The sequence below is a fragment of the Triticum aestivum genome, chromosome 2A (assembly GCF_018294505.1).
Source record: "Triticum aestivum cultivar Chinese Spring chromosome 2A, IWGSC CS RefSeq v2.1, whole genome shotgun sequence".
In the NCBI taxonomy this organism is placed as follows: domain Eukaryota; kingdom Viridiplantae; phylum Streptophyta; class Magnoliopsida; order Poales; family Poaceae; genus Triticum; species Triticum aestivum.
The window spans coordinates 580,480,147-580,489,386 of NC_057797.1; the positions used below are offsets into that span (position 1 = coordinate 580,480,147).

Here is a 9,240-nt window from a genome sequence, read left to right on the forward strand (position 1 = left end):
GTCAAGCTGGGTGTCGTGGCATGTGTGAGGTTCGAGGCTCCCCAACTGCATTATTTTTCTACCTTTTCTTTATTATTTATTTCCAAACCTGAGGTGTCTGGTGGGTTCTAGATGGATGAGGGAGATTGGGGTGGAGTGGGGGAGTGAATTCTTCCAAATCGGAGGGGTCTTGTGGATTCTAGATGGATGAGGGAGATTCTGATGGGGTAGGGAGTGAACTCTTCCAAACCAGAGGGGTTTGGTGGGTTCTAGATAGATGAGGGAGATTCAGATGGGGTGGGTAGTGAACTCTTCCAAACCAGAGGGGTTTGGTGGGTTCTAGATAGATGAGGGAGATTCGGGTAGAGTGGGAAGTGAAGTCACCACCACCAATAGCTCCAATTTATGAGGTAGTAGAGATTAAATTTGGGTTATTGACAAAATCTAAGCAGAAAATGTCAGAATGTACATGTGTTGACGGCTATCAGAGGGCTTGGTGCTTTCACGGTTTCACAGACTGGATGGTGCTTGTGAGACATGCCATCTGGGGTTATTTGTTGTTTGATTGTTTTTCACGGAATGAAATTGGTGAGCCAGGGCTATGAATTTAGTCATGCCACCTGTCTCATTAGACCTTTAATAGGGTCTCTTTTTTACATCACCTGGCATGCTCCCATACCACCTGTATTAACTGATGCAACCCCCAGTACCACACTGAATTAGAATGTTTATATGCTTGCCTATCACAAGTAGTTTGCCAGATTGGTGAACTGCAGATTCTGGTTTGGATCTGCCAGCTGATATAATTCCATAAAATAAAAGAATGGAGCTTCCAGCCTATTGGCCTCTACTTGTGCCATGACTGCTCTGCACAACCTCAAACTAATGCTTTGTCATTAATGCCAGATAAGAAAACGGAAAAAAACTTTATTTCTACCGCATATCAAGTGAGGGCAGCTGTTGGAACAGCTGTTGGTGCAGCTGCTGCCCGCGCGAAGATGCTTGTGGACCAGGAAGAGCGAGAGATGGAGCTTCTAATGGCGTCCATAATTGAAACTCAGGTGAATTGTCTTCCTCTTTCCCTGCTTAAATTTTCAGAAGTGTAGTGTATTTTGGGTTTCTAGGTTTAGCTGAAAGGTACTACCTCTGTAAACAAATGTAAGACATTTTAGGTCTTTTAGTGACCTAAAGCGTATTATATTTGTTTACAGAGGGAGTACATCATAGATGCTGACCAAGTTGTTTAACTTTAATCACTGACGGCTGTTTTCTTATGTTTGGCAGCTAAGAAAGATCCAATACAAGATCAAACACTTTGAGGAGCTAGAGTTGATCATGGATCAGGAGTACACCACCATACAACAAATAAAGGAGTCCCTGATGAAGGAATGGCAAACGGTCCTGGAGCGAGCATTTCAGACTGGAGCACCGCTTCAGAGGGACGAAGTGCTCACAAGGCTGTTCCTGGACAGGTCTACTCCATAGAGAAGCTGACTGGAGCCGATTATCCCTCCTCCTCTGATCCGCCGCCTCGCCCTCTGACTGTAGTCCCTGTAGGTAAAGCAGCATTGTGCGTGCGCGCAGGAGGGCGGGCGCATCTGTAAAGGTGCTAATTCATCTAGATATGTTGTGCTTGGGGCCGCCCCTCAGCCCCCTGTACCATGGTGTGCAATTGCGCACAGCAGCAGCTCTGTTGTACCAACATCCAGCTAGGGTTAGATAGCAAGGGTTGCTGATAGTCTGCTGTAACTTCATTTTTTCCGGATGCACAGATGTTTGGTCGGTTCGGGGTGTCCGTATTGTCGGCCCCGTTGTACTGTTTGGTTGAACAAATAGTCGCTGTATAACTTTCCAGTGTGAGCTTAGAGTACATACCGTGAGAATACCATGGATGTTGCTGGAAGAAATGGCCATGTGAACTTTTTCCTGGGAGATGTTTGGTTGAATGTTGGATGGAGGACTGAGGCATCGTTCTCAGCCCCAGACGGCGCCTGGGAGCGCTGCCTGGGTCAGGCAGACTTGCTTGGAAGCCAAACCAAATGGATTTTTGTTTTTTACTTGAGCCGAGTTTAAGTGAGGCAAGGTAGCTCTTATCGCTAGCCTCGCGCATGCTAAACCAGAGAAGGCATTTTCTTACGCCCACTGGTCGGGTGTATGGGTGTGTGTTCTCAATTTTTAACTAATAAAATATGTGTTACGTGCCGTCAAAATTACAAGTTTGTAATGGTATATAACATATGTTTCGTTTCTCAAATAAAAAATCTAAAATCCTGCGTCGACCCTACAAACCTCAAGGGAGTTCCTTAAAAAAAAGACCTCACTAGAGGGAGTAGAAAAGTCTGGCTGCTTCGGAAATTCAAAACAGAGCCCAGACTCGTAAGCGTGAAAATTAAAATTGAAATTCGAGAACCAAAATTTCAAATGTGGGGGGTGGCCGACATGGATAATGCGGTGCCAAAATGCAGCATTTTTTGGCAACAATTCTTCCCGTTTCATCATAGGAAAGCAAAGGAAAAACTTTATCAAAGCCTTCGAAAAAAAAATTATATGAAATCAGATCTCACGGTTAGCAGGTGAGACCCGTCCTGATGAATAACACGTAGCATTCATAAATCACACGATTTGTGAATGCCACGATGGGTCTCAGACTTGGTCTCCTAGAATTCTTTTCTAGGAGACAGGCAGGCAAAACCCTGGGTTCGCGGACCACCTCTCCTCTCCTCCGCCCCCCTCTTCTCTACGGCCTCCAGGCCCGCGACTCGCCAACGACCTAATGGCGAAAAAGGGCAAGGCCGCCGCCGCCGCCGCCGCTTCAGCGTCCGACTCGGGGGCGTCGAGCCCCCAGGGCTCCGTCGAGGGCGGCGGGGAGAAGGAGGGCGGCTTCCTGCTAGGCCAGCCGACCTGGGAGGACGCCGGCGGCGGGCGGTGGCGGTGCGCGGAGACGGGGCACGAGCTGCCGGAGCGGGAGAAGGACGCCTACGCGCGGTCCCGCGCCTGCCGCCTCGCGCTCATCGACCACGGCGTCGCGCACAAGAAGCCGCCGCTCAACGCCTTCAAGCCCCACCCCGAGCACAAGTGCGCACCGCTCCTCTGCTCTGTATTTTGCTGCCTGATGCGTGTCCAATGTGGATTGTCCCCAATAGTTTGTCTAGGAGTGTAGATTGCTCATTCGGTTCCATTGCGGTTTGATCCGCTATCCGGTAATGCCCTTAAGGGATTCTAGGGTTCTAAATTCAACGTACATCGTGTGCCAAACAAGTACTCCATAGAGTACTAACAAATAAATGTATGATTCATTTGCTTGTAATTCGGCTGTGCTTTAGTCTGTCGAATTGAGTTGGTAATTGTGTTGCAGGTCCAAGCTCATATGCAACATTACCGGGGACACCATAAACAAGTCGGAGGAGCACATCTGGAAGCATGTAAATGGGAAGAGGTTCCTGAATAAACTAGGTAAAGTGAGTTTTGCACAATACTGTCTGTGGTGCCACGTGTGGCAAATGGAACATCGTATGCTGTTACTGCTAATAAAATGTACCATTCTGTTTTTCATGTATTTCTCTACTGGTTAAAGGACCATGATGAATTTCCCACTACCGTTTCCATGTATCTGTCTGCTTCTCATGGTGTACTCTTGTACACCAATGTGCATCATTTTGGTTATCATCAAAACTAATTGTTATGAAATGTTAGCTCGTCCTTTTCTCTGAACAATTTTCTATGGATTGATAGCAGATGGTTATTTGGGTAGAATTCTGTTATGCAACTTGCTTAGGAATTGCAATAAGCGCTTTGTTTCATTTGTCTTCTCACTGGTCTGGAAATAGTTGGGAATATATCTGGTCATGTACATCTCTTCGAATACATTTTGGTGGAACTCTCATCTCCCATACAATACTGCTTTTAAGCCATTGCACTGGCATGTTTGGTCGCTCCTACATCTAACATGCCTATCCCTATTTTGACAGAAAAGCTAGAGGAAAAGATGGCATCAGGCGAGACAGGCAAAGTAGAAGGTGAACAGTCAAATGAAGTCGCAAAGAAATCCAAGTCTACCAAGAAGAAGGACAAGAAGAAGGAGAAGAAGGAGAAGAAGAAAGCTGCTGTTGTCAACCCTTCTTTGCCACGAGAACCTGAACCAGAAATTGATGATTCAGATGATTCGGAATTTTGGGTGCCTCCTGTTGGAAGTCGTTGGGATGATGATGACGGGAAAGACCGATGGGAGTCCTCTCCGGGGAAGGATGATATAGCAGAGGATGAAGGTGCATCCGGTAAGTGCCATTTTTTTTATCATGTGTAACTGCTTTATTAAACAAAGCTCAAATGTTCATTTCTATAATTTCGAACATATTTGGTAGATGTTTTGCTTTAGGGAAACAATTCCCTTCAACCGGCGGATCCTCCTCGCTCATCGACCGCGTCCCTCGCATGATGCGTGTCCCTGTGAGACCCGTCACCACATCATCTCCTTTACAGATCTCGAATGAACCCAGCCACTCGTCCACCTTATCCTGATCCCCGCTTCCTCTCGCCTGATCCAGGGAGGGACAGATGTGCTCCCGATCCCGCTCCAGCCAGCGCCGCCCCTTTTCGCCGAAGCTCCCTCCGGCCGCCGCTCTCTTGCGCCACGACAACCTCCTTCCTCTTCCTTCCCTTCCTCTTACCCTCCCATCTGTCTCTCCTTGGCCTCCCGTCTTCTCCAGTTCATCTTTCATTGAAAAAAAATTCCGCAACATCGTTCATGTTGCGGCAACATCTATGTTGCAAAAAATACGTTTAGAAGAAAACAAAAAATTCTGCAATACCACCTTAGTTGCAAAAATTCTCCCGCAACAACATCTATGCAAAAAATGGCGAAGACGAAAAGAAAATAATTCTGCAACACCATCTCTATTGTAAATGTTTCTGCAACAAGATGTCAGTTGCAACACAATAGAGTCTAACACTTCGGTGGTTTCGCAACAAAGTAGCTGTTGCGGAGCGAGCTGTGCAACATCTACCTTGTTGCAATTTCGTGACGCGCACCTCAGGGAAGATCCAGCGGCTATTTGTGGTTCAATCCAACGGCGAAGGAGGCGGCCGATGTTTCCAATTCATCCACCGACGGACGCGTAGCAGCCCCCTTTGCTTTATCACATAATATAATATTTGGTTCAAACTGTTGCTCTTAGATCTTCTCAGATAAAATGAGAAGCATAAATTTGTCCATTTTGTAGTTCTGTAGCCAATGAATGGACAGGATGATTGCAAGCATGTAGTTTTTAAGTGAAGGCAAGAGCCAGCCTATGTGTAGGGATGCAATTTGGGTGGGATGTGAATTTTGACTCACCGCTAATACAAGGGCAATGTGCATATAGGAATTACCTATTGAGTGGAATGTCATCAGTTGATTTGCATTCCTATAAGTAGATAGTTATTTTGTTTTCAGTTACTTGTCTAATAGAGACTTCTTAGTGGCAGCTTTTGCAACTTTATGTTTTTGTTAAGTACCTCCACAAGAAGCTAAAAATATTTCATCAGATGTTGTATTTTGCCAAGGTTTTACTTTTGACTGAATCTTTTAATTCCCTTTTGGGATCTTGTTATCTCTTATGAACTTATCATCAGATGATCCTCTGGCAAGCTCCTTTGTTTAATTTACATTGTATAAACAAGCAATTTAAGTTATGTGTGCAAGATCTTGTAGTTACATTGTGATATGCTCAATACCATTTCGTGGCATTTCCTTGCTTCAGAATTTCGTGATCCCTGAGCTTTTTTCTTCAGCAATGTTAAAACAAACACAATCATTTCTTTCAGTGGTGTTAAAGCGCACCAAATTAATTTTGTGATCTTCAGCAAAAGTGATTATCTTGCTGCTGTGTAACCAATTCAGTAGGAGAATTTCATACTCCACTTTTTTATCAATTAAATTTAAAGTTGCCGCATACAGAGAATTTACAGTATGGAATGTTCTGTATCTGATTTGGAAAATTAAATGATAGATGATGAGGATGACGACGAAATGGCTGACAAGGATGATGAAGTGTCGGAGGAACTGGCTTCAAGGTATTCTAGAACAGTTCTTCTCATCGAATAATGCGTGATGTCACACATACCCTTAGGTATAATATTTCCTTTCCTCTTGTAGCAGGACAAAGCGATTGTCAGTGGAAGCTGTTGGACCAAGTAGTTTCGCAACAAGGAAGAAAAAGCCCCGAAAGGATGAGTAGACGGTTATTTCGGATTTATTCTGTTAGCTATGCATGAGCTTGTTTCACCTTGCTTCATTTGGAGTCGTGAATTCCACCACTTTCTTTCTTCTCCCTTTGAGACTTTGGGTTTTCTAATCAATGGCCGATTTTGTATTAGTTAACTTGTGTTTTGTTAGTTTTTCTCAGTGCCGTCACACCGCTGCTTGTTGCAACATGATGTGTGTCAACTGATCTGCCTTTCGTTAGTGGTAATGAACAGTGATAGTTATACTTCGTCGCCTTCACTTTGTGACCATCCATTATCATGTAAGAGGGAACTGTATTTTTATTTTTAGTTTTGATTTGAACTTGAGATATACTTATATTTTAGCTCCGAAACTATGTTGAATTAGATAAATTGATCTGTTCACAAAAAAGTAAACTAACGAAGCAACCTTTCGTCAGTCGTGATGAACAGTGATATCCATGCTCGGGGATCCTTGCCCCAATTGCGGAGGTCTTTCACAATTTACTCCGGTAGTGTGAACAAAATTAAAACCACATATCTTTTGAGAAAAAAGATGAAAACATTTAGCAAGGATCATAATGTGAATCACTATCTCAGGTTTCCGGTGTTACAGAACGCAATTGTCCTGGTTCGACCAGCCTCGCCCGTGCAGCCTAAGAGCATCTCCAGCCGTGCCCTCAACAGACCCTCTTCAGGCGTTTTTGCCGCGCCGGCGTCGAAAAAACGGCCCAATCGCGTTCCCAGAAGCCCGTTTTTCGCCGGCTCAGGTCGAAACTGGTGCCGACGAATCCAGGCCGAACCCGGCTTCCTGAGGGACGCCTGGGGCGCCGGCACAAGCGAAAAGGGTGCGTGGGTCCGCCCTGTCGGCGAGGCGAGCGCCTCTTCCCGCCGTTTCTTCCCGCGTTTTCCCCACTTCCCTCCCGCTCCTTCCTCCCGCCAATCTCCCTCCCGCTCGCCTCCCCGACACCGACCTGGCTTTCTTGCTGGGCGGGGCAGACATGCTCCAGAGCACCGACGAGGCGGTCAAGGCGTGGTACTTGGCGGAGCGCGGTCTCATCTTGAAGCAACTTCCTTCGACAAGGCCGCCGACGCCGACGCCGACGTCGACGCACACGCCAAGCCCGGGTGATGACGCCTCCACGACGCCGCCCAGCAGCACCAAAACCGCGCCGACACCGCCAGCACCGAAGCAGCTCCAACACCGCCGAGTCCGCGCACGCCGACTCCGCCGACGCCTGAAGCCAACCCCGCCGAGTGATTCGTTGCGCACGCGAACTTGCGGCGCTCTGTTTTTTGTACGCTAGACTACATCCAATCGCCGAGCTGTGACTTGTGATTGCCGGATTTGTGGCGTCTTTTCTGATGAGCGAGAACGACCAAGTTCGAATTTTCCGCATCCTGAGGCCGGCGTCTGGGGGCGTGACTGAGAGCTAGGTCGCCCCCAAGGACCGAGCTACCGCCGGTTCGCTCCCATGCCGCTCTTTTTAGGCGCCCTGGAAAGCCGAACGGCTGGAGATGCTCTAACACTACCGGCGGTCCCGAGTCTATTTCCAACAGCGAGCCAGGCAAGACATCTTTTGCGAGGAGAACTGAATAACCAATGGCGTCCTCGTCGTATTCCATGCCGGCGACATGAGCAAGACTCTCCTAACACAGCACGAGGGGCAGCCGGTCCACCATAAACTCCGGCACGTCGCAGCCGCTCTTCTCCTCATCTTCCATGGAGGCAACCATCTCGAGCGTCTTTGTCGTCGGATCGTACATGTGCGCCTCGTGTGCCGTCGTTGCCAGCAGGAGCTTCATAGCAATCACCGGCCCCTGCCGAGGTAAGAGAGCGGAATGACAAGTCACGACTTGATGAGCGGCGCCGCCATGAGCCCATGTGCTAGCTCTATACGGTAGTCGCACTACTGAAAAAGGGCTTATAGATGAACCCCAATTAATAGCGGATCAGCTATTTTTGAAAGCAAGCAATGGCGGGTGACACACTGTGACCGCTAGAGCTACTGGGCTAGCAGTGGCAGATGCCTTATATTACCCGCCACAAGTAAGCACCGCTGAGCATGGCCACATGATGAATGTGGTCAATGGCGGGTGTATATAATAGCTCGCCACTGCTCTGGAAGGCAACACTGACGGGCGCACTGTACTACTCGCTACAGTTTAGTGCCTGCAACCGGCACCGAATTTTTATATACAGATATTATCTGTGGCGGGTAACTGCCAGCAACCGCCACAACTAAGTTAGGTGTGTGGTCGTTTCCAAATCAAATCAACTTTGCCGCCCGCCACCCCAAAGTAGCAATGGCGGGCTGGTTGGCGCGCCCGTCGCACACGCCAAGCTCAATCGACTATCCACACACGCACGTCGGCCCCTCCCTTGCCCCACTTCACCCTCCTACTCTCACTCTCACTCTCACCCATCTCGTTGCCGTCGGCTCATCCACGCCGCCGCGGCCGTGTCCGTCTCCGTCCGCTGCCTCCGCACATCGCCGTCCACTGCCTCCATCGTCCCCTTGCCATCGGCCTCGGCATCCGCAGCCGCCGTCGCCGTCCGCTACCTTCGCCACCCGTTCGTCTGCTGCCTCCATCGCCCTCGCCGACCATCCGCACCACATCGCCATCCACTCGGTAATATATCGCCATCCCCGCCATCCCAACCTCTCTCTCCAGCTGGCTTTCCTCCTCGACACCCGCGGCCGTGGCCACCACACACATGGATAGCCGCGGCAGCATCCACGCACACGCACACGAGCGTTTGACTAGGGTTAGGGTATATATTTCTATTAATGTGTGTTCATAATCGTTATGAGTTCAATTTATTAGATGGATGAAAATGCCACAAAAATGGATAGATCCAATTTTTGTTAGGTTTTGTGTAGTTTATTTTGTTTTTACATAGATAGATAATAGCGATGGATGAAATCAGTGGCGAAGCTATGTTGTAAGCTGCAGGTGCCATGGCCCCCTAGCTTTGGTATAATATATTTGGCTAAAAAAGCTTTGGTACAATATGTGAAGGAATTTTTTTTGGGAAGAAAGATTAGGAAAAGTAGA

General features: G+C 47.9%; 2 protein-coding genes across 3 annotated transcripts in view; both read left to right on the forward strand.

The window, feature by feature from the left end:
• LOC123189540 (SWI/SNF complex subunit SWI3A homolog) overlaps positions 1-1,906 on the forward strand; it is a gene marked incomplete at its 5' end in the record, with an annotated part of 6,268 nt that extends 4,362 nt beyond the window's left edge. Inside the window, 2 exon segments of the mRNA XM_044601978.1 lie at positions 886-1,040; positions 1,264-1,906. Of these exon segments, the coding sequence (XP_044457913.1) occupies positions 886-1,040; positions 1,264-1,464 (356 nt within the window).
• Positions 1,907-2,662: 756 nt separating this feature from the next.
• On the forward strand, positions 2,663-6,530 carry LOC123189541 (surfeit locus protein 2). 2 transcript variants are annotated; one of them, XM_044601979.1, is made up of 5 exons: positions 2,663-3,054; positions 3,335-3,432; positions 3,948-4,253; positions 5,967-6,030; positions 6,113-6,530. In XM_044601979.1, exons 1-5 carry the CDS (start codon positions 2,753-2,755, stop codon positions 6,192-6,194), a joined length of 852 nt encoding a protein of 283 aa, XP_044457914.1. In that variant the 5' UTR covers positions 2,663-2,752; the 3' UTR covers positions 6,195-6,530. The 2 variants fall into 2 exon arrangements, with proteins under 2 accessions (XP_044457914.1, XP_044457916.1); XM_044601981.1 differs by having other exon boundaries at positions 6,116-6,530.
• Positions 6,531-9,240: the final 2,710 nt, after the last annotated feature.